Source organism: Condylura cristata, unplaced genomic scaffold (assembly GCF_000260355.1).
Source record: "Condylura cristata isolate star-nosed mole 26May11 unplaced genomic scaffold, ConCri1.0 scaffold00020, whole genome shotgun sequence".
Lineage (NCBI taxonomy): Eukaryota > Metazoa > Chordata > Mammalia > Eulipotyphla > Talpidae > Condylura > Condylura cristata.
Window position 1 is genome coordinate 4353571 of NW_004567121.1, and position 25903 is coordinate 4379473.

At 42.0% G+C, this 25903-nt stretch overlaps 1 protein-coding gene across 1 annotated transcript in view; it reads right to left on the bottom strand.

Moving 5' to 3' along the window:
- Window positions 1–25903, bottom strand: part of AFF3 (AF4/FMR2 family, member 3) — a 368430-nt gene that overhangs the window by 51058 nt on the left and 291469 nt on the right. Inside the window, exon 11 of the mRNA XM_012727338.1 lies at window positions 18819–18856. Coding sequence (XP_012582792.1) covers window positions 18819–18856 — 38 coding nt within the window. The remainder of the gene's footprint in view (window positions 1–18818; window positions 18857–25903) is intronic.

Consider the following 25903-nt stretch of genomic DNA (forward strand, 5'->3'; position numbering starts at 1 on the left):
GGAACTGCTGGGTGTGAACATGGAAGCCTCCTACTTGATTACTTTTTAATTTTCTGGCCTACAACATAATGCCAAGAGATTGTGGGTTATCTTAATTTCATGCGACTCTGAACTTCTTTCTCATCAGGGGTCGATGCCAGGGATTGCGTCTAGAGATGAAATAGTGTGGAGAGAGACAAACCCTCTGCAGCCTACTTTAGTCCTGAAGAAGTTGTTTCTACTGTGAGAGCATCTCTTGAACCTCCAAGTATTTTGTAGTATTTTAAAGCAATAACTATGAGAGATCCTGCTACATATGTACTTATTTATTATATAACCATTACACAAACTTATATATATGTTCAATTTGATGAGGCCTGTACACAGTTCAGTCCCAAACTGCTGTCCCCATGGGAACTTTACAGTATCACAGTAAAACAATAAAATTTACCTGAGCTTCTTGATTACATTGGGGGAAAAAAAAAACAATAAACCCAGCTTCAATGAGATGTAATTTACATACTTTGCAATTCACCCATTTAAAATATATACTTTGGGCCCTCCCTGGTGGCGCAGCAGGTTAAAGCACAGCACTAAGAAGCTAAAGCCACTGCAGCATGAGTTTGATCCCCTCCTGCCCTGGGGGGTGACCCACATGGTGAGGCAGACCTCTCCTGACCACCCGCTGCTCCCCTCAGCAGTGTACTCCACAATCTGCCTGTTCTGCTCCCCACTCTGTCTCTGGTGAATCCTTTCACCACCCCTGCACCTCTGGCCTGTACCCCAGTTCTGTATGCATGAATAAATATTAAAAAATATATATACTTCAATGTATTTTAGTATATTCACAGGTTTGTGCAACCATAACCACTATCTAATTTTAGATTTTTTTTTTGTATCCCTTAAAACAAACCCTGTAACCATTAACAATTGTCATTTCCCTCAGTCCATGTTCCCCATGGTCTAGCCCTAACCTACTTTTGTTGGCATATTTTTGATACTTTTGGCATTTTACGTAGCTGGCGGCATATGGTCTATGGTGTTTGTGAGCAGCTTCTTCCACTTACTTCCCAGGATGATCTCCACTGCAGCATGTGTTACTACTGTAGTGTGGCTGAACATACTCCATCATAGGGGTACAGCCCATTTTGTTTATCTATTCTGCACTTGACACCACTTGGTTGTTTCCACTTTGGGGTTATTCCAAATAAAGCTATGCAGATTCATGCATAAGTTTGGACATAGCTTTTTATTTCTCTGGGTGTCTGTGTAGGAGTAAAATATCTAGAGCCTGCAGTATCTCTATATTTAATCTTTTGAGGAACAGCAAGACTGTTTTACAAAGAAGCACTCCACTGTTCTGCATTCTTGCCAGGGCGCCCACTTCTTCACATGCTTGCCAGCATTTGGTGTTGTCCATCTTTTTGATTCTAGCATTTCTAGCAGCAATAGGACTTTGATTACACTTTCCTACTGACGAATGCTGTTGAGCATCTTTGCATGTGCTTATTCTGCTTTGAAGAATGTCTATTCAAATCCTTTGCCCTTAAATTTTTGCTTATTATTGATTTGTGTTGCTTATATAGTTTGCATAAAAATCCCTTTTCAGATACAGAATGTGCAAATGTTTTCTCCTCATCTGTGGATTATCTTTTCACTTTAAAAATATCTAACTGTTTGGAGGAAAACCAATTTAAATTTTGAGGTAGTGCAGTTAATCTATTTTTGTCACTTGCCTTTTTTGACTACTTTTAGTAGTAATAGATGCTTAAATTTATGGTTCTATAAAACTTTTCAAAGTGTATAGCAGACAGCTAGTATTCAGTAAATACAGGCTATCATTATTATTTAGTATTTGATAATGGTGACACTTCTGACACAGTAGCCTAAAGAAGTAGAAATCTCTCTAGTTTGCATATTTTAACCCACATTACCCAAATGATTATTTCATTGGATTATAAAGTATTTGATCAGGAAGAAGCCTGGGACATAAGCCAGTCTCCCCAGAAAAGAAATGGAGCATGGCATGGTCAAAATCACATAACAAATGCGTTTCCAATGCTACCTCTTACAAGTGGTATACAGGTTTCCTCTTTTACTTTCCATAAGCTTGCTGTTTTAAGTCAAAGCTCCAGACAGCTGTGATCTTGAACAAGGTCAGAGTCAGCTCTCTGGGGAGGTTGAAGAGTCCCAGAGAGAGGGCAGTACTTAGAATCATGTTTGGCTCCTGAAAACCCTCCACTTAACCCAACTGGTAGCTAAATAAACCAAATCCATTCCTCTCCTGTGTTTAAAACAAATAAAGTGAGCTTCTGAATGTCAGCAGCATGTGGTATTTAATTTGCATCTCACCAAGGAACACAAGACTTAGGGCTGATGAGCAAAAGGGATTTTTATGGACACCAAATGATAGCATCTGAGACACAGACTTGTGGCCATATCAGCTGAAGCTGTGATCTCATTAGCTGTCATAACCTAAGATGGTTTGTTCCTTGGATAAGAATTCTCAGGGCAAACATGTAAAAAAATACTATTCAGGTATTTTTATAGGAAGTACTGTTTATAAGGACCCTTTCAAATGCTATGTAATAGATCAGAGCTGGTATTGACTGTGTCTGGTGACAAGAACAAGGATCACAATTAAAACACACCAAAACACACACAATTAAAGCACACCAAAACAGGGATCACAATTAAAACACACCAAGTGCATCTCTCCCGAGGAGGAACACACCAAGTGCATCTCTCCCAAGGAGGCAGTGTTTCCAGAAATGGTTAATTCAGAGGCTTAGTGCTCTCATTAAGGATGCAGGTTTTCCCCCATCTGTTCTCACTTCTGTCCTTGATTTGTCCTCCCTTCCCCAAGGTAGCAGCTACAGTCACTACACACAGATGACAATGTCCAGAGAAAGGGATGAGTCCAGGAGGCCAGTCCTTCTCCAACACACCCTGCAGAGACTGTGCCCCAAAAAGAACCCATGGGGAGATACTCACAGCTCAAAATGACACCCACATTTAGAAGCTGAGAGTGGCCGAACCTGCAAGGGAGGGATTATGATGGTTTTTTATTCAAGGATGTTAATGTTAAAACTTGGCCTTTGTTTCTTTAAAGGCTTGCTGGAAATAGGTTGTTTTATGGGCACACTGAACAAAGAGGGAGAAAGAGGAGGTTAAAGGAAAGAAGAGGGCACAGAAATAAACTAGAATGTGGCCTATAATATAATTTTATTTGCTTTTTATTTCTAAGTATGGTGCCAATAAGTCTGAATCCTATGACTCACCAGCTCCACCATCACGGAGAATGTGAAATCTTTATCCCCGAAATGAGTTCTTCCACTAACAAGAAAGCATCATTAAGCAGTGTACAACAGGTTGATAAAATGCTCAGCCCAGGCTGGTCTCATTTGAAGACATTCTCCCAGCACGGTCTCCCGTTCTCCTAGGCTTCAGTCTGGGGACAATGCTGCAGCATGTTCCTGTACTGGACACCCACCAGAGAGCCAGGAAATGCAGCCAGGCTTGGATGGGGCGCTGGGGAAAGGCAGGAAGATGGAAACATGTACTAGGGACTGTCCTTGCTGAGAAGGAGCTCTCAATGGGAGTTTTGGTTTGTCTTGCCAGAATTACTTTTTTTTTTTTTTCCTAATGAAGGAAACAGAGCTGAGGGTTCACAGGAGATTTTAGAAGTGGGAGGAAGAAAGGCAGGGAGGGTGTGTGGTCAGCTGACAGCAGAGCCCGCCTGGGGATGGTGTCTCCATGCCAGTTTCAAGAGGCAAAAGGCCCCTGGGCTTCAGCATATCACATGAGAGAAAACACTCTGGTGAGCTCTTCAGACCTTCATAGTGGCCTTTCCTGATGCTAACCGAGGGCAGTGACCCAGCTTCCCCAAGTCCTGGAGTCAGGACCAGCTGCAAAATTCATTGCAACAAAGAATAGGAATTCCTAGATCAAAAAGCAGGAAAAGGTGTCATCACAAGGGATGGAATACAGTGCTTCCTCACTTCTTCCATGGTCTCTCCAATGGTCATGGCATTTTTTTATTGGCTTCTTGGGATACCTGTGAGGTGAGTATAGCCCGTCACAGGCCTCACTGCACTGTGCCTTGGCAGCAGGGTTGTGTGGCTGAGCCAAGCATCTCCCCTGCTCATGGACCTGCTGCCCCAACTAACATGTGAAGAATGAGTTTCACACAGGGCTATATGGGGCACCTGGATCAAGGAGGAGAGAGGCTTGCCCTGAAGAGTTGCCCAAGGAGCCGTGTTGCTGGCCTGGGGAGCAAGGAGGTGCAGTGGGGCTTGGGTGTGGTGCTAAGTTACATCCTGAGTGTGGCCATGCTCCAGCTGGGGTGTATGACCCCCAGGATGACAGCAGCAACTGCACAGGACAGACAGGAGGGCTGGGCGAAGGGTCCTGGGCATGGGCAGAGGGGTGGAGAAGCCACCCAGCGAGGTGGGTGGCATGTCAATCAAGGTTTCAAGTTTCTCCTGCTCATTCCCTTGTCCTCATGGACTGCAGTCAAGAAACACAAATTCGAAGACCAGCTATTAAGAACTCAAGAGGGAAACTGCAGAGCTTTAGTGCGAGTGTGGGCCACCTGAGCAGGAGGCCCCAGCAGATGGCACAGGTCCCTGGCCTTGGGAGCTGCAGCCATTGGTTTCTTTATCCTCACAAAGCCCTCTGAGGGTTTTGTAGGCCCTCAGAGGGCTCCCAGGAGTGCCATCCTTACAGGGGGTCCAGTTCCAGCCTGTGATCTACCTGGTTACCTATTTACTTGAAATCCCTGACTTGCTCACTGATGGAAAGGTAGGAGAAAATTTTGCAGACTATCTCTAAGTAACCAAGGTGGTGACAATTTTGGAAGCTCAAAGGAGGCTCTGTGGAGACAGGATTTTAAATAACTTGGAGTCCCATGTAATTAAAATAAGTTGAATTAAAATTGCCCCTTCAGTAATTGCTTTTCTATTACACTATTTACTACTAATGCCATTGTGTAACTTATCTCATTAATTACATTTGGAAAAAAGCTAGGCGATGAATAATTAATATGAAGTGATAACTGGGGGAATCATAGGGCTTAAGAAATGGAGCTTGAGAGAAAGTGTGAGCCACTCACAGCCTGGGAGTGAGAGCCTTGCTGCCCGACAGCCACGTGCTGCAAGGAAGCTGTTGACCCTCACCTTCTATTCTTAGAGGTCACCGGAGAAATCCCTTTGGCCTGTGGCAGACATGGAAACAGGTCAGAGATTCTCTTCAGTGGTAGCAGAAAAAATAAATTCACTCTATCAAAGCAGACAATCTGTGGTATAAATAACTCAGCAGAATACACATTAGCCATAGCACACAAGGTCCTGGTAGAGCTGGGGCAGCAGTTAAGTGTCCCAAAAGGGGACGTCTGAGGTTCTCAGGACACAGATGGTGGGAGGGGAAGTGCAGGCCTCTGTGAGGCACCTCTGAGCAGCATAAAGTGCCTCCCCAACCTGGACTTCCACTCAGGCCCAAAGCTTGCAGCTAGAACACCACACACTGCACACACAGAGACACACATTCAGGTGGAAAATAAAGAGCAACTTTACACACAACCTTTTGGGAAGCGAGAGCCTTACACCACCATCTGAAAAGAGCAAATCATTTTACAAGGAAGCTATATTGAAGAGTGAGTGCAAATTTTAAGTTACATGCATAGTTACTATGCAGATACCTTTCTAGGATCTTGGCATTTTCTTATGTAATTTCTACCAAGAATCAAGTGTTTTCACAGAACATTATTTTTCCCTCAATGGTCTTTCAATCAAACTGTGATTGAAACTATCATACTATGTAAAACTGCCAGTTAAAAAACAGGGCACCCACTGAAATTTGAATTTCAGATAGGCAATAAAACACCAGGCATACAATTATACAAAAGTATTATTTGTTCTTGTATTTTTATTGGTTTAACCTGAGGTTTGTGATCCCCCAACCACTATATAAACACACAGTACCAAACATAGAGGAGAAACATTCCTGGAATGTTTGGGGATGAATCACTCCAGGCAGGTGATTGGCACTTGGCAACAGCATCACTGTTCAATACTTGCAGGGAATTCCTTCTGTGGATTTTGCAAAGTGCCTCCTGGGTTATATGACAGGATTCTAGATGAAATGGCACGAGGGGATTAATTATAACTGATCACAGATCTGGAAGTTTGGGGATTTGGGAATTCATATTTCAAGTTGCCAAAGCTGTCTTTTAAGAGCAAAGTAACAGAACAGCCAGGAAATAAAAGTACAGTGGTGGTAAAATGTCACCTGAGTTGACTTCAAAGTCACAAAATTCAGGGTTAAAATACTGCCTTTTAAAGCTTTTGAATAAGTTGAAAAGGATCATGTATTCACTTTTCCAGTGAAACAAAACTTCACAACGGCAGCACCTGACTGCTAATTTAAAAACCTAAAGTGGTCATATGAGATTAGAATTTCTATAAAAAGAAATGACTGAATAGCCTTCTAAAGCAGGTGTAGAGAATGCTGACATTGAAGGGTTTTTAGTGCATCCAAACTAGCCAAGCTCCAACCATCCTAAGCTGCATTCTGTTGCATTTGGAGAAAAGGACATCCAAAGATGTTATTTTATTCAACAGAACAGGTTTGGGAATAATGTGGGAACTAATAGAGACTTGCCCTCCTTGGGAAGTTTCAGTGAAAGAAGTGGTACCTGCAAACCTAGAGCTCATTTCCCAAACTCATGTTTATTGTTGCCAGACAAAACAGATACAATGAAATACTACTGAACTATAAAAAAGATACAATTTTGTCACTTATGACAGTATGTATGAAGTTTGAAGGTATTATGCTAAGTGAAATAAACCAGATGGAGAAAGACAAATACCATATGATTTCACTCATATGTGGAATATAAAGAAACAAATGAACAACCAAATAAAATGAAAATAAACTCTTGGTTTATAAGAACAGATGGAGGAGAAAGGGTTGGGTAAGATGGGAAAGGGGGGAGTCAATGGTATAGTGATGGGGAGAAATTAGACATTTGGTGGCAATCATACTGTGGTATATACACAGTGTGAAATATAATGCTATATGTCTGCTACTTCCATAAATGTTATAAACCAATGCTACTTCAATAAAAATTGAAAAAAAAAAGGTCACTAGTCTTCCCTAAGTTGGGGTTGAAAGATTAAGAGGAAAGAAGAGGCTGGGGTGATGGAATGTTTTGACTTTTATCATTATTTATCAAGGGCATAGCTATTCAGGCTGCTTTTTCTTCTTCTCTGGCAGCACCTGTACTACCAAAGAGTATCTAATCTTATCATTAGCTTTTTGTTTCACTCAGATATTTTGCAACAATAATGTCCTTAGCTTGACAATAATACTTCAGGGTGGACAGAGTGGATATCGTTAGCTCCATGAGAAAGAGGACTCAGAGAAACAGTATGAAGCTGCGCATCGGCACTGCGCTGGGGCCAAGCTGACAGCCACAGGATGGAGCTCGTTTCCTGGGAAGGCAGACAGCGGAGGGTGCCACGGGAGAGGCTGGCCAAGGGAGGAGGACTTCAGCCGAGATGTGTAAGCTGTGACTTGGCTTCAAGGCAGGGGCAGATCAGTAAGGGAGGGGTGGTAGGACAGTGGGAAGGAGAATTGTTCCAGGCAAACTACACTGGGGTCAGGAAATAAGTTTGTGGCAGAAGCAGGGCTGGAGGGGACGTGAGGAGTCAGGGGTGTGCCCTGCTGATCAGACCTCCGAGTCGTTGTGGTCTCCCCTACCCTAGAGACTATTTCACTAGCCTGAGACAAGAAGACCAGGATGACTGATGAGCCGAGTGCCCAGAAGAACAATGGATGGGTAGGGGTCACATTTTAAAGACCCACAAGCTACAGAATTGCTATTGAGATGAGAGCAAAAGTTGACCTTCATTTTGAAATGTTAGTGAATAGCTAATATTTCTCCAGCCAGTGGGATGAAAAAAAAAAAGAAAACTTCAAGAAATATAAGTCTTATGAAAAAATGTTGGTTTGGCTTTCCTCTCACCATCCTATAAATCTAAGTGATGACCACTGCACTTTTCAAGTTTTTTTTTTTTTTTTTTTTTTGGTCATCTTCTATTTTAAGTGCAGAACACAAAAGGGAGAGGACTGAAATTCCTAGAACCACTTGGAGAGAACAGACCTAGGATGGGGAATGTTCTACCAGCAAGCCCCCACCAGAGTCCTTCAAGGGAGCCTGTTTACTCCTACTTTATGTTCAAATATGGAGGGAGCAGAATACTCCCTTGATTAAACATGACTGCACTCTGACACTGCCACACGGGTGAGTGAGGAGAGAGAGCAGCTCTTTGCCTGGTTGGCAGCCTGTGCTGTATATGAGCAGCTGCAGGGGACTGATTTTGTCCTTCAAGGGGGCAGATGAGGCTCTTGGGCCTCCAGCTGCACCAACCTCATCTGCCAGGTCCTCCCTGCCTGGGGTCCCATTGCCACTCTAAATCCTGGGGTCCAGCTAGCTCTCTCCCTTCATCAACCTCGGGCAAGGGAATCCATTGCTCTGAGCTTCAGTTTCTCCATGTGTAAAATGGGGGCAGGGGCTTCCAAGGGCAGGCTAGGTGAAATGGGATGACATCAGCTCAGGGCCTGGTGCAGTGGGCTCCCTGCTCCAGATGCCTGAAAACCCCTGCCTTTGTCAGAGAGGAATGGGGTATCAGTCAGTGTCATGCTCATTGTCCAGCAATGGCAAGGGCCCGCGTGACTGTCCTTTCGGAATTACATGAAAAGCTCAGTGACTCAAAGAAAACAGGGACCTCCTTTACGTATTCAATCCTCAGAGATCTAAGAAATAACTCCATGCTTCAGTAGCATTCATGGCTGGAAGTGCCTTCACACGCACATGTTACTTTCCTTCTCTTTCCACACCAGGACTGGACTGGCTAAAAAGGGGTTCTGTCTCCATTTGAGAAGTGCAGCCTAAAGTGGCTCCCTGCCTCACTGGCTGTGAAAAGGGAAAGTGAGGCCACAGGGAAGCTAAGTGGACAGCTGTCTGGCCTTTAGACTCTTGGCCTGGCTGGGCTTCAAGGAGGCCCTGTCCAATTGGCCAGATCGGGGCCAGCCAGCAGGCTGACCTGGCCTGTGAAATGAAGAAAGAGACTATGGATTCACAAGTAGTTGGTTTGGTTTCAACATTTAATCTAACTGACCTGTAATTAATTAGTGAGCACTGGCATACTGAACACTGCTAATCCACACAAGGGGGAGAATGGGTTGTATGAAAACTCAAACCCAAGGCTACTGAGATCAGCAAGAGAGGAGGGAAGGTTGAGGAATTGTTGTTCTGAGTAACAGGGATGGAAATAACCTGGCTTTGACACTGCTGGGGAGGACAGCGGTGGGCACTGCAGCCTGTGGGCCAATGGGCAGCAGCTGGCCAGCAGTCACTTGCCTGGGAGCCAGCACAGGGAAAGAAGCAGGGTGGAGTAGGCAAAGGTCAGGCTGCTCCAGTGCAGTGGGAGCATATTAACCTTTCAACAGCAGAGAGGTGCTCACAGGGCTCCAAAGTGCAGTCATCAAAGGTCAGCTGGCCAGCATGGCCTCACACCCAAGGCTGCCTGGGGCGTCGGGAGCAGTGGAAGTTACAGGAGTGGGATACCAGGAGGCGCACTGGGGAACGGAGGACAGGAGAGAAGGGGCAGCCCAGAGTCAGCAGCTGGAGGGGCAGCTTGCTCCAGCTGGCTCCTGAGTCTGAAGAGGGAAATAGCCCCTGGGAGGGCTTTGGCTCGTCTTTGCCACTAAAAGTATATTTTAAAAAACGAAACAGAATTGGTGTCATAGTTTAAATAAAGTTCCATCAAAAACAGCGAAGTAGTTCGTGTTAAACAACAACAACAAAAAAAAAAAACAAAGCAAAGCAAAGCAAAACAGAAGAATCCCACTCTATTGACTTTCTAACCACCCACCAACCACAAATGTTTCTCCAGCTGGCCTTCACTTAGTGAAGACATAGACAAGAGAGATATATCGAAAGACTGTGGCATCAGGATTGTTTCTAGGATTTACCTATTGTAAGCAGTGCTGTGATAAACATAGCAGTGCTTGAATCTTATTGGGTTAATGCTTCTGTGTCCTTTAGATGTGGTATACATACACAATGGAGTACTATTCAGCAATCAAGAAAAGATAAACTCATGCCATTTGCAGCAACACAGATGGAGCTAGAAGGAATCATGCTCAATGAAATAAATGAGAAGAAAAAAATTAAATGGTTTCACTTATAGGAGGAATTTCAGAGAACCAAATAAGATGGGGAGTGGGTGGTGGTGGGGGAAGTGTATTGTTATTATAATACAAAACACAACAAAACAATACAAAACAAGCAGACAATTATAAACTAGACAGATCCTACAGGGGACAGGGACATCGAGGGATCAGAAGGAGGGAGGGATGTGGGGGACTATGGTGATGACAGGAGAGGGAGGGGGAAGGAAACACTGTTATAAAATGAACAATAACCTATTTATATATATAAATAATAATAAAAGACAGTGGCATCCGTGAGTTACGAAACATACATTTGAAAAGGGGGCCATAGTCCTTTACTATGGGTACTTTGGTGGTGGCTGTGGTGTCGGGGACTTAACTTGGTGAGGCAGGAACCTATTCCCCTAAGTTAGGTATGGTTTTGTAAACCAATGTTACTTCAACTAAAACAGGATAAAATAGATTAACAAATGCATGTTTTTGGATCTTCTGTTTTGTTTTTCCCTGTAAAATAGATTTTTTGTTGCTTTTGGGTTCCCTTTAAATTTAATTCCCTAAATCTGGGTCAATAACAACGGTGACCACAAAAGAGGTAAAAGGGAGATACTTTAGACTGCATCTTTAGGTGTCATCTGCTTAAACAGAGCTCACTTCTGTGAGCTCACATTCCGGGCAGGACAGCAAATGCTTTATTTACCCTAAGTAGCTAGTTAGCTATCTACTTAAAAAATGAGTGACAGTAGTGACAATGGTAACTACACAATAGGTTTACTTAATGCCAACTTTGAGACCACTTTATTGGATACAATAAAAAACCTGGATGCCTTCAATGGGAAATGAGTAACCAATAGTGGAAACACAGTGTACTGCCATCTTGGTCTAACAGGGACAACCACATGGTGTTCAAGAGGAGTATGACAAGAAGTATTTGCCTCCATCATTTTATTTACTTAGTCTGACAGAATGAGTCCAAAAAGGGAACATCATGTAGACAATAATGGGTGAAAGCTAGTAATTTAATGTATGTTCCTATGGCTTATGTCACTCCATATATGGAGTAGAGTCAGTTCCACCCCCACCCCCAGTTTCCCTTTAGGAAGCAGGTTAAATAGAAAGTGTGGGTGATTAGCCCTGCTCTTCCCTGGCCACTCCATCCCCCACCCAGCCCAGCTACTGGTGCCAAGGAAGCTGTACCTGTGGGAGTCCTTTTCTAGTGGAGAAGGAAGGTGCAAACCTCTAGGCTATGCCAGCACCTCCAACCCAGGAGAGACCCCGCTTTCCCACTCTAGACTCATGGGAAAGGAGACCATCCTGAAGATCTAGGGATTGTAGAATCTGCAAGGACAAAGATACATTTTTTCCTTTCCTTTTTTTTGGTGGTAAATGGACATAAAATGTACCACTGTTGGCCCTCCCTGGTGGCGCAGCGGGTTAAAGCACAGCACTGAGAATCTAGAGCCACTTCCGCATGAGTTCGATTCCCGCCTGCCCCGGAGGTGACCACATGGTGTGGCAGACCTCTCCTGACCCGCCCGCTGCTCCCCTCAGCAGTGTACTTCTTAGATCTGCCTGTTCTGCTCCCCACTCTGTCCCTGGTGGGTCCTCAAACCCTCCGCATCTCTGGCCCGTACCCCAGTTCTGTATGAATAAATAAATAAATCTTAAAAAAAAATGTACCACTGTTATCATTTTCCATTGTACAAGTGAATGGCATTAAGTACATTCACAATTCACAACCTTGTGCAGCTGTCACCACTATCATTTTTTTTTTTTTCCCTTGGAGCTAAAACCCTTCTAAGTCTGCCTGCCTGTTCCCATAGTGACTGTGGACATTGACTAAAAGGGTTAAAACCTGCTTTCACTGGAGCCCCCTCCTGCTGTGTCCTGGCTCAGATAATAGGCAGCAACATTAACCCCCAGGACTCCCCCTAAGTCCTGGGCCAACTTAAAGGGCAATTAATGGCTTCATACAACTTGTTATTTATTTACTTAAAAGACTATAACAGTTTCTTCCAGGCTGTTCTGTTCTATTGTGTAAAATACAGGTTTGGGACCTTTAAACTGTGTGTTATTTACCTGATAGAACTCAATGGCTTCTCTGGAGCTATTGAATTTTATTGTGGAAATTAGTACTAGGGGGGCTTTTTAAAAGCTGAGTTTAAACCTGACAGCCTGTGTTTGCTTGTGATTTTCATGCAGCCAATTGAGTTAACAGTCACCGAAAGCCAGCAAGGAACACTTCTATGATCTCTCCAAAATAAGCAGTGAGACTGACGTGTTTGTTTGCTTGTGTAGATGCTGAAGGGAATCTTGGGGCCTTAGAGACACCGCTGCCCAGAGACTTACTGAGTGCTGTTTCCTCTTTACGTGGTCCCCAGAAGATTCTGCTGGGGCCCCCCATGTTATATGCATCCTCCATCCCCTCCTCACCCCCAGGGACATACTTTCTTTATTTTTTGATGGAGTGGTTGTTCCTGAAGTGCTTAAGAGCACTGACTGGAGGCTTTATGGTCAAAGACCACTTGGAGGCTTTATGGTCAAAGATTGTGGGTAAGTTTTGTGTCTTTGGAAATCCAGATTCCTCAGCTGCACTGCAAACTCCTGGGAGAGGCATCCACAGTCAGGGATGTCCCATAGAGACCACTATGGGGGCTCACTCAGTACATTACATATTCACAGAATGAGTGAAGGAGAAGATGCCTCATTGGTGGAGATAATATGGGAGAGTGCTTTCAGGTGTGTCATAGCATGGGGCACAGCAACAAGGGGAGAGCAGGGGTGACAGGAGGAGCCAGAGGTCTTGAGGGCTTCTGGCCCCCCAGCCTCTCCAGCACGAGGGCATCACGTGCCTTTCAGTTATTAATTTCTAACTCAACTCTACTCAAATGTCATTGCATTGGGTGACTCAACCTTTTGAGTTCTTTTCTTGAATTTTAGACTAGAATTTTTTTTTATCAATCCTCCCTACCCCCCTCCTGCATGACATTTTATAGTGTTTCTCAGTTATGTAGCATCTTCGAGGCATGCACCTTAGCGATATACTCTTGAACACGGACTCCTACCTCCTGAGGCAATCTTCTGCCTTGATGGTTAACCAGTTTCAGAAGAGTCTTTTCCCACAGCTGCCACCCATTAACCACAAAATGTTTATCTTTCATTCACTCATTGATTTGTTTATTGTTTGTGTTCATTCATCAGAACTTATTGTATTTCTCCACTGTCAAGAAACTGTTACTAGATGCCAGGGTTGTAAAAAGAAAACAAAACAAAACAAAACAAAAACCAAAAAAACAAATGATTCCTGAAGTGGTAGGATTATTGTAATTATTATTAGAAACAAAGAAAGTATTAGTAACAGTCAGTAGATGATTTGTTAGAACATAAACCATGGCCTCATGTTTTGTCCTCGCAAGCCTGCTCTGCCATGCATGATGGGAATGAGAAAGCCACACTCCTTGCCAGTCAGTGGCCTGCAGTCCAGTCCTGGCTTTGCCACCTGCTACCTTGATACCTTGGGTGAGTATATCACCTGTCCTAGGCTGGGTTTTCTTATTTCTTACTTGTATGGTGGTCCCTTCCTATTTCACAGGGTTGTTATGAGGGTCATAAAATGAGACCATCAGTGTGATAGTGCTTCTAAACTCTAAAGCTCTTAAAAGCTTTTATCCACTTGGTGGATCAAAAGACTTCATTATAAAGAATCCCTTGAATTGTGGAGACTAGAAACTGCTGTGGGTCCTCAGGGCAGGCTAGATACTTCAAATAACTCATTGTGCCTCCTAGTGGCCAGAAACTGTGTTGGGTGCTAGGCATAAAATGAGTTTTGCTAGAAATGTTAGGGTTACTCTATTTATCAGTAGAGACAAAGTATTACTATGACTGGTTTAAGTTGTTGGGATGTAAAGCATGGTGTGCCACCTTGGCGTCTGAAAAGCTGAAACTTTAAAACTTTCTTAGAAGCTCCCTATGAACCCCTTTGGGACCCTTAAAGACTCTCAGTTGTACATGACAACTGTGACTGTCCTCTTACAAGGTCAGGGACATAGCGTAAAATTTCACCCAGACATTTATACTTCTGTGCTGGTGGCCACCTCCACACCCCAATTTGCTCTGCTGAAGCTGATTTCCATTTGGCAGTGGATCAGGGAGATGAAGCTAAATACCAGGGCTCCACTGTGTGACTTCATGATGGCCTCGCCCTCCCCTCAACATGGTGCTGTTTCTAGTTGTGCTTTAAGATGCAGACTAGAACCAAGGATAGGTAAGCCTTCATTTTTGGATGTGCCTCATTTATTTCATTTTATTATAACTTTTCTAATGGAAAGGGGAGACTTAATGGGTGAAGATTTATTTTAAAAAATGCAAAATTGAGCATAACAAATATAGAAACCCAAAAAGCCTATTATTCCTTTGCAAAACCAGCCCCTTGCTGGATGGTGTAGCTAAGAGCATCAGCTCATGGTCACTTCTGTTCTCCACGGTACCCTTGCACTGGCACAGTGCCTGGAAGGGCAGGAGGGATGTGCTCAATAAATACTTATGGCATAAATGCATAAATCAATGGCAGTTATTTGGATTTCAATAGAAATGGATCCTGGACCTGAGATATTGCCAGATGGGCAGACAGGTTACAGACTAGTGATGCATCTCCAAGGCTATAAAAATGTAGCCATTTCTGGAGTCACAGGCTGACATTTCGGAGGATGATTATATGCACAATTTAACCACATGGCCGTTTGTGCCCTCCAAGTACCATCGATTCAACAACTGTTTTCATGTTGGTTTTCTTGCTCATGCCTTTCTTTTTTCTAAAGTCAAGCCCCTCCGCCCCCCAGCTTCTCATATTTCTAGCAGAATGTGATTTATTCATATGAAATTATGCTCCATTTTTATAAAACCCAAGTTACTGCAAATGATGCTTGAGGTTTCACAGAAAATATTAATTCCTGATTTGCTGCTATAAAGCATCCCTGCTTCTCTGCAGCAGCTCTGTCGTTTTGAGACAGATGGAGGCAGTCTAAGGGTATGATTAACTTCTTAGTCCTGGCAATTTCCTAGTGCTCCTCTTGCCCTAGATTTCAAGATTGACCTCCAGCTTCTCTGCAAATGCACAGTTGCTCAGCTTGATAAATCACACAAATCCTCTTTTTGATCACAGTTATCTACTATTTACTACTTATGAAGGGAAGTTAATCGTATGCAGAGCCACTTCGTATGCAGCACACATATCCTTCCTCCTTCCTCAGGGCACTTTGCATATTTTCCACATTACCAGCGATGTGGTGGATTTCCGAGTGCAGAGCTTCCACACCACAGACAGACCCCATCAAGGAACGTCATGCCCATTTATCCCTGTTCTCCCCTGCCTCTCTCGAACCATCCACTACAATAATCCATAAGCGGCAAAGCATCCGAAAGGCACATTACATGGAGTGAATAAGTAAGGATGACAGTGGCTAGTCCCCCCTTTACTAATAGAGGTTTTCTCGTAGTTTCTATCATTATCTGAAGCAACGGTGGGCCTTCTTGCAGGCCAGCTGATCCTCAAAAGCATAAAACAGGTGAAAATTCTACATAAAAGAACAACACCAGCAAAACCTTGCCATCTCACCCTTACAACAATTGTGCCTATCACTGCAGGGTGGCACACATTAGTAGGGCTGAGGCCAGAATCTGCCTAGACAATGGAATCCAGTTTTGATCTGCAGTGCACGTCACCTTTTGTGGCTGAAATACCGCACAGAGAAAACCAAAAAAAAGCAGAAGGTTTTTGTTGGCTGTGACCACAGATGTTTTTTAAATTTAAGTAATGAGGATATCATGGCTTAATTCTATCAAGGTTGTATATAATTGCTAAAGACTGACTGGACTCAAAGTATATAGTCTTAGAAAAGAAAGGAAAATTCCACCCCTTTTCTTTATAACTAGTCTCACCAGGTTAGGTCTCAAAGCCCTGAAGGCAGGATTTCTTATGGGGAAACAGAAGAACATTGGCTTTCCATAGTGTAAAGTCATATTCCCCCAACAACCCCAAAACAGCAAAATCCTATTTCCTCACAAGTTTTACATCCTGGAACAAAATGGCTCTATTTCTGTATCAAATACCCTGTGTGTTCACCAGATACTTTAGTTATAAGGCTAAATGGAATGGAATGGGCTATGGATAAGTGAACTAGCAGGACACAGAGACAAGGAGTCTGCAGTCGCATGGATTGAGTTCATAAAGGCTTTCTGCCCAATTTCAGAATTGCAGAACTCAGAAAGCACCTCGAAAGCCTCAAAAATGCCTTTTTCCCCCCTCTAGGACAAAAATGAAAGTGCTGCCTAGCCAATATGGAATTTTATATCAAGAGATGATAACAGGTAGAAAACAAAAGGAAGAGCCAGAATAGTTTGTATAAACGATTGTATAACAGGTTAATATCAGAGAGATAGAGAGGGTAGATCTCTCCCTTGGAAGGTCACAACCTGGGGCTGGGGGAGCTGGTTTACTCAGTTCCATTCTCAGGCTAAGGTGTTTCTTTTGACAGACAGAATATGAGGTAATTCATACAGTGGTCTGAACCCAAGCCACATTAACCCTTCTTTAGAAAATCCTGGTTAATTGCATGAACCAAGTTATGTGATAGAAATGACATTACATGATAAATTAGCACTGTCTAATTAAGTAAATTAATGCAATTAATTCAGTAGGCATTTTAAATTACTATTTTGAAAAAAAAAAAACCCTTAAATCTCCAGATAATTACAGATATTTCTTACTTATGGAAATTACAAGGTATGCCCCTCACTCTCCAAACAGAACAGAAGAGTCTAGAGAAGATAGCCTTACACATCTGCATTGTTAGAATAACAAGTCAACTCATCACCTGGGAATGAACACAGCACAGTTCTTCTAATTTTGAACAGAAAACCTGTTAGATTTAAGAAATACTCTCCTATCCTTAATGATACAGAAATTCATAATAAGCATAATGATAATGAAAACTGTTAACTGCTTCAAAGGAATGGATTTCTCCCCTTCATAGCATTCTGCATTTAGTAACTATAAAATCAACAGAGGCTAAGTTACTAGCCAACTATTTTAAAAGAGACTATCAAAAAAAGCATTCTTTTTACTTCATTTGCAACATATCTTTGAAGGAGTCCATATTTTCCTAAAATAGGTTTTGCTTCTTCCTATACCAAAGGTCAGAATGACATTTTGTGTCAATACATGTAACTTCATTGAAATATAATTTATATAAAGTTCATCCACTTAAGGTAATCAGGATTGTGAAACCATCACCATAATTTAATTTTACAACATTTTTATCACCGTGTAACTGTTGGCAATAATATAACATTGTAAACTGCTCAGTGAAGTTTGTGGAAGGAATTTCTTGCTTGAGAAATGAAGGGAGGAAAATGAAATTTAGAAAGGAAAGGAATTTTAAATGTTTTGTTCTGGAGTCTCTCCTCCTTCAGCAGAGACTCCTCCAACCGAGTCTGAAGAAGTGTAGTTATTAGTTTTGGTGATAATCCCAGAATCATTTTCAGAAGATCTCATAGCACAGATTCTTCGAGCACACAGGCTTCTGTAGCTATCATGGGGAAGGCATTTTAATTGAAAAACAAAAAACAAAAAAACCCAAACCAAACAGCAACAACAACAACAAAAAACCAACAAAACCTCAGGCTCAGTCTGCCATCACAGAGAAACTGCTTTTCAGCGAGGAGTTCAGATAACTCACAAAGTGACATGTTTTACCTCGGAAAAGCACTGCATAGAGCTAGTTTACACAATGACTGCTCATTCCACAAAAAAAGAGCTGGAAAGGGAAGGAGCGTAGTGAAGGTTGTCCAGACAACACAGAGATGCCTGCCAGTGAGCTGGGGAGCACCTCCACCAGCTGTTCTTACAAATGTAAGAACCTCACTGTGGAGAGACCTAGAGGCTACATCTTTACCTCCTGACAATTTTTTAAGACACACAGACATAGTAAGGAAAACCCAAAACCTTTCTATTCTAGAAAGTAACTTTATATATCCCTGCTCAACTTTCTTTACACAGCCTTCAACCAAATAAGGAAATGAAATACAGGTTTGCTGTGCTCATTGATTAGGGTGATCTCATCAATAACAAAAACAGAGAGAACAAAGCAAGGTGTGGAAAGGCGGGCAGCCGGGACCATGAACTGGGGTGTGTGCATAAAATATTTCAAGAGGGGATCACCTCAAAACATAGCACCTGGTGAAATCACATGGAAAAAGTTTAAGGAAAACACCTCAAAATAAGTACTTATTGCTGAAAAAAGAGCTTAGATCTCAACCAATTTCAAAGTTCAGAATTTACTGTGCCATTCAGGCCTTCCCTTTAAGTTTGTCTCTTGTTTCATTGCACAACAAGGGATTCTTCATGCTTTTTATGAAATACAACAAGGCGGTTTTTGCTGCAATAAACTTCACACATGCATGACAAATCCAAGCATGCAAACTGTTTAACATCCCAGTTCACAGATACTTTAGGGACAGAATCTGATTATGAATTATATGCCACAATAAATAGGGCTCAATGTTTCATAAAGCAATTTATAGTTCATAAAAATGACAAAATGTACCTGTCAGACAGAGCGTGGAGAGCAGTTCTCTGGGCTGCCTGTTGGAAGAAAGGGCAGAGATGTTTATTTAATATTCTGACTTTTAAATTATGTGCTCAATCAACACTTAAAAAAATCTGTCATACACATTTTTTTCCTATGTGGCCAGATATTGAACTCCTGGCAACACAGAGCATCCTACCATGTTGGAAACATTCTTGAAGAGTGAACTGAAGTCCCATGCAGTGCACACCTGCCCTCATGGGCTGAGTCTAGGGACGCAGGCTGTGGCACATGTGAGTTGGATGGGAACCTCCAAAAAGGCTGGAGCTACTTCATTTTTACTCACTGAAATAACTTTTCATAGATTTTTACTTTTCACTTTGCAGATATTGTCTTGTAATCAAAAAGGACCTGTTTTGGTTCCTCTGAAGCTTCCTTCCCAAAGAAGGTATCATTTTTTTAAATTCAATTTTCAGATTTATTGAAAAAGTCACCACAACTGATTATCAAAATACTGACAGGAAATACGATGGTATTATAAGTTTATTTTGTTTTGGGCTTATTAATAGTATTGTGGCAATATTCTTTTTAGATTTTTTTTTTAGAGATTCATGCTGAAATATTTATTGATAGATGAGATGATTTGGGGATTTGCTTTAAAATAAAACAGTTGAGGGCCCTCTCTAGTGGCGCAGGAGGTTAAAGCACTGCACTGAGAAGCTTAGGCCACGTCCTCAATGAGTTCGATCCCCGCCTGCCCCGGAGGAGATCCACATGGCGCGGCAGACCTCTCCTGACCCGCCCGCTGCTCCCCTCAGCAGTGTACTTCGGCGATCTGTCTGTTCTGCTCCCTACTCTGTCCCTGGTGGGTCCTCAAACCCTCCGCATCTCTGGCCCGTACCCCAGTTCTGTATGAATAAATAAAATAAATCTTTAAAAAAATAATACAGTTGAAGGAAGAAAAAAATAATACAGTTGGTGGGCATATAATGCAACAAGATGGTCTTTGGTTGGTAACTGTTGAAGTGCTGAGATCTTATTATATTATTCTGGACATTTTGGTACATGTTTCTGATTTTCCAAAATACAAAATTTAAAAGAAAAAAAGTGAAGAAAATGTCATCCATTCTGTCAGCAGATTCTCCAGTTTTGACAAGTCCTCACTTAGCATCATCAATAGGTTCTTGGAAACTGTGACTTTAAGTGAAATGACATATAATGACACAAGTTTTACTATAGATTAATAGATACAAATATTCTCTTAGCATATTTATGTACACAAAACATTAGCAAACTTCTAAATAAAGACCCAAACATTCCTAACTTCTAATAATAACCACTTGCATTCATTCGTTCTTTTTTAAATATTTTTTTCACATTATTCTCCATTTAGTACATTTTTTCATCTCAGTTGTAATCCCTGTGGATTTCATTCATTCTTTCTTTCATTTTTTAAAAAAGATTTATTTATTTGTGCATACAGAACCAGGGTACAGGCCAGAAGTGCAGGGGCGGTGAGAGGATTCACCAGAGATAGAGTGGGGGGCAGAACAGACTGACTGACGACGTACATTGCTGAGGGGAGCAGCGGGCAGGTCAGGAGAGGTCTGCCACGCCATGTGGGCCACCTCCAGGGTGGGGATCAAACTCATGCTGAAGTGGCTGCGGCTCCCCCCATAATGCTGCACCACCAAAAGGGCCCCTTTTATTTTTAAACTGTATTCTGGGCCAGGATTGTTGAAGTCCACCCCAACAGGTCAGTGTATAAATGAGACCCAACCTTTGGACGCTCTTCCAGTACAGTGTGCTCTCACATATCCTCACAGAGTCTGGGACAATACGGCACACCAGTAAACTGGATGTATGCATTTTGGGGATGTGAGAGGAAGTGAGTTTCTAGAGAAAACCCATGCAGACATGGGGAGAACATGCAAAATCCACACAGACAATGGCCCACTTCCCAATGAGGAACTGATTTTTGTCCCCATCAACTTATAATGAAATGATGTTGAACAAAATGAGCCTGCTATACTCATTTTTCTTTTGTGTACATATTATAATTTCTGTCCCTTTGCCTCTATTGCTAGATACTCTGAGACTATACACACATTTTGATCTGTCTCAGAAGTCATAATTGGGTGAGGATCAGAGCATGATCTCTAGACACAGGCTTAGGGTATAGATGGTCCATTTCTACCTTATACACTGACATGTAAAATTTATATCGAATGTTGATACCAAAGTGTTTCCTATACTATTCCTCATTACATTTAGATAACAGACAAAATAGATGGAATTTTCAGATTAGAAAACATGATACATTAGAACCATTATGGCTATTAATGGTTGCGATATGAAACCATTAATAGCAATAATGGAACACTCTTGGTGATACTGATAAATGAAATGAAACACTCTCGGTGACACTGCATCCCCAAGACCTTTCAGTCAGTCCAGCAGTGACTGCATTCTGACCGTGGAGAATACTACAGCTTGGGGCCATAGGAGCGACGAAAACAAAAGCAGAAGTGGTTGTCCTGGGGAAGCTCAGTGCACAGGCTGGAAGTCAGGACATAAGTCCAGTGATCACTTGAGGACATTTGTGAAATAAGATTCTCCATTGTACAAGAGACCTTCCTTCTGGACATTTGTGAAATAAGATGAAAAAAAAAAAAAAAAAAGGACAGTAAGAGAGTCTTAGGCAGGTGAGGGTGTAAATGGTAACTACTGGTTTGTGGATCAGCTGTCACTCAGCTGAGTTATTAGTAGGCTTTTAGTAAGTGTATCTGTTGAGAAAAGAAGCAGGGACATGATCAGAGGAGAAGTCATTGTCCAGATAGTCTAGAAGGCAGAGTAAGGTCAGCCTGAGTCTCCAGCTGTGGTTTTCTACCGTACCCCTTACGCCCAACCCTAGGGTATCTGGAATTGAGCTGGGGTGTTTCTATGTATACACTTGTGGGGGAGCACCACTGGCATTTAGAGTTTATGGTCAGGGACGCAAGAGTCTTTCAAGTATCAGGAAGGTCTCTTGTACAATGGAGAATCTTTCCTTGAAATGACAAGAAAACTGCAGCAGAGTGGGAATGAAAAGTGAGTCTAGAGAAGTGACATAGGGACATTAGCTCATGGGCCTGGCAAAAGAAACTGGAAATAAATTAATATGAGGAATTTAAATTCTACAAGGAAACATCATCACACAGATTAAGGAAAAACATAATTTTTCTGAACTGAAAATTGACATTTGGGAGAAGTTTAACCCTTCACTATACTATGTGGCTGGAGCCTGACCCTCAACATCCAGCTCAGTTTCCAAACTGCTCTTTCCTTCGATGAATGTCCAGTCAATGTCCTGGCAACTGTGGACAAGAGGCAGCGTGACCTCTCCTTCTCTCCTGGGTTCTACTGAATTAGGCCCAAATGTCCTGACATTCCAGTGCCACATAACTAGTTCAAGAAAGGAAAGAAAGATAGTTACTCAGATTTTTATTGAAGAAGCTGCATGAGACACAGGAAAGAAGTGAGAGGCCTGAGGACCACTTGGCAACCAGAAGCTCAAGCCAGTATTTCAGAGGATGAGAGTCCTTCCTGCTCTCAGTTTCCACTCCTTTCACTTTGCTCTCCTAGAAGGCCAGCCCAGGTCCACTTTTGCAAAAAGCACCCAGCCCAAGAGAGGAGCCCCCATTGTTCTCAGGCTTATCTCCTACAGGGTTCTCGTATCACTCAGCACTGTGGCTTCCGTTTTTCAGCAGCTATATTTCAAAAGAACTTTACTCCAACACAGTTTGGCTAAATATACAGAAAGTATGCTAACCAACCCCCCACCCCTCCCAAAGATGGTGTGCATTATAAGTATTGTCTCTCAACATCATTTCAACAGCAGGCATTGAAGGCTGACTCCTCCTGTTATAATAAAAACCACTGGAGTTGTGGTTGAAGTTCAACAGAAATTTCTAATACAGCTCTGGATGTCGATATTTCAGAAAGTCAATTGACGCCTTTTTCTTTTACCTTCAAAGGAAATGAAGTGTTTGTTGATGTGTAAGCATTAAGAAAATGATTTAAAAAGGAAAAGCATTGCAACACAGATTTATGTGTTGGAACTGCAGACTTGGGTTTAGGACATGAGGAGAAAATTCTGCATTTTCATGATTGTTGTCACAAGTGTACAGGCCAATTTCTTTCTGGTTGATCTATTAGCATAGTATTATTTTCTTTCCACAAATTATAAAAATAATTAAAATCACCATAAGCATAAACATAAGGTTATCATTAATGTAATTATAATAAAGCACATCAATATCTTGTTTCTACTGGTAAACTGTATTAAAAAATGACCAAAAAAACAAACTAACAAAAAAAAAGCAACTCAAATTTCAGACCACTGCAGAATACCTACAAATTGATGTATTCTGGTTGATGGTGCTGAGAATAACTCTGTAGGTCTGATGTTGTTTGCTAAGTCCTCTAATATAGGCTGAGCTGGGAGTTTAAAGCAGGAGCTGCTTATCTTTAGTGGAGGGACATGATGCAGGGACCAAAAGTTCTTGTGACATTAGAGACCTGCCATCCCCTAGCCACTAAGCAATGTCTCTGTTTCCTTACTCTTTGATCTGTCATCACAATGTATGTTCAAAACATGCTTAGCAGTGAGGTACTTAGCAACATCAATCCCTGCACCACTATTTTTAATACATAGTTTTGATTGGCTATTTAATTTGCAGTTATTCTATACCACTAAAACTTTACAGAGGAGAACTCATCCATCAAGAAAGCAGATGAGAATATGTTAATGTTTTAAACAATTTCTTGAGGAAAAGAAATCTTACAGCACTAGATTAAATCTATGTGCCATAGGCTAAAGCAGAGACCACTGAAAATTTTTTACTACCTCCTTGCTTAAAAAAAACTTTGGATTTTGCCATCATTTTATTTTACTGTTGGAAACTAATAAAATAAACTCTGGACTTAAATAGCAGAAAATAATTACTTAGGTGACTCATGATTGAAGTCTGAAAAACTACTCATAGTAAACTAGATGAATTGCTCAATTTTCTTCTTTCAGGCATTGCACGTTATAGTAACCATATTTTTCTCTTCCTAAATTGTCTCCTCTTATTATTTAGTTCTCAGCAAAATAAGTTGAGGGGGGTTAAGAGAATGCTCCATCGATCTTTCCTGAGTTCATTACTCTTCCACGGATGATTCTGAAGCATAAGTTTATGACACATAACAAGTTTTCTTTCAGAATAATAATTTTCCAGCTTCTCCTCAAGAGATGACATCTTTTCTGTCTTTATTATAGCAAGCTTGGTGCTTGGGAACATAATCAGTAGACATTCAGGTTTCAATATATTCTAAATGAATTACCAGTCACAATTTGTTATTGAAAAGAAATCAAAGAGGAAATTAAGTGCCCTTATTATAATTGGGTCATGCATAGAACAACTTCATGGATATTGGAGTGGGGAGGAGACAAAGGGAAGAGGCTGGAATTCAGAGTGGAACTGGACGATGGCCCAATTTCTTTCTTCCTTGATATAAACAGAACTAACAGGTGGGTGATTCTGAAATTCAATCTAAAGTACCTATAATGTGTAGATACTGGGCTTGACTTGGGTGACAATCAAAATGGATAAAGTCCTAGACGTGACCCATACACAAAATGCCAAATACATGCAAGAATTCTAGATGACAAGCACCATGACTAAAGGGGGTGGGGGCTGTGAAACAGAATGTGACAAGGACCTCATGGAATGACCTGGCACAGGAGGCTGCTAAAAAAGGGATAAAGCTGGCCCTCCCTGGTGGCGCAGCGGGTTAAAGCATAGCACTGAGAATCTAAAAAAAGCTGCTTCCGCATGAGTTCGATTCCCGCCTGCCCGGGAGGTGACCACATGGCGCGGCAGACCTTTCCTGACCCGCCCGCTGCTCCCCTCAGCAGTGTACTTCGTCCATCTGCCTGTTCTGCTCCCCACTCTGTCTCTGGTGAAGCCTCTCGCCGCCCCTGAGCCTCTGGCCTGTACCCCAGTTCTGTATGCACAAATAAATAAATCTTTAAAAAAAAAAAAAGGGATAAAGCAGCTGACATCTGAAGGACAAAGAAGAGTTATAGAATCAGAGCAAGGGGCTAGGTGAGGGCAGAAAGGCTTTATGCAGGAAAACCAGCTTGGGATGCAAGGGCAAAGATAGTCATAGATCCCCGCTCAGTTGAAAAACTACCGAAGAAGGTCAATGTGAGCAGTGGGAATACTGACAGATCTCATGGTTTGGGAGGACAATTTAAGAATTTTTATGTTAACAACAGGGCATTGAGATCTACAGGGGAAAGATAGGGCCTGACTATATATTCTTTGTACCTTCTGGTGAATCTATAATTAAACAAATAGAACAGGACAGACAGTGAGACAATATATGACTTACACTTTTCAAGCATACTTTGACTTCTGTGTGGTGATAAAATCTGGGTAGGGAGGAACAATATTTGATATTGTTATAGTCAGCCAGGTAAGAGAAGTATATGGTGACAGTGGCGATGGAGAGTATGTTACATTTTGGAGGGGAATGTGAAAGAATTAGTGACAGATTAGATATGGTAGACCATGGGAGGTGCTGGGAACAAATCTCAGGGTTTCAACTTGAACATCTGGTATGGATGGAAAGCCACTGACTGGGTGAGCAAGATGGGTGTAAGAGGAAGGACAAAAGTGGAGGTTAATTTTGGGTTGTAAAGTTCAAGATGCTTCTGGGGTGCTGAATAGAGATGTTTGAGTAGATAGCTGTTAACTGTCAATTAAATACAAAATAGCATATCTTTGGCAAATAATAGTCATCAAAAGGATGTATATGGTTAATTTTGGGTATATATTTGCTATTATTAGACTATGAATGATTGGAATGCATCTTTTATTTCTCTGTTGCACAGGTAAGTAACCTGCATCCTTGCTAATAACAATATCAGGTTTATCATGCTGACAGAGGAGGTATCTCTGCAGCAGCAATTTTTTTTCTTAAAGATTTATTTATTTGTACATACAGAACTGGGGTACAGGCCAGAGGCTCAGGGGCGGTGAGAGGCTTCACCAGAGACAGAGTGGGGAGCAGAA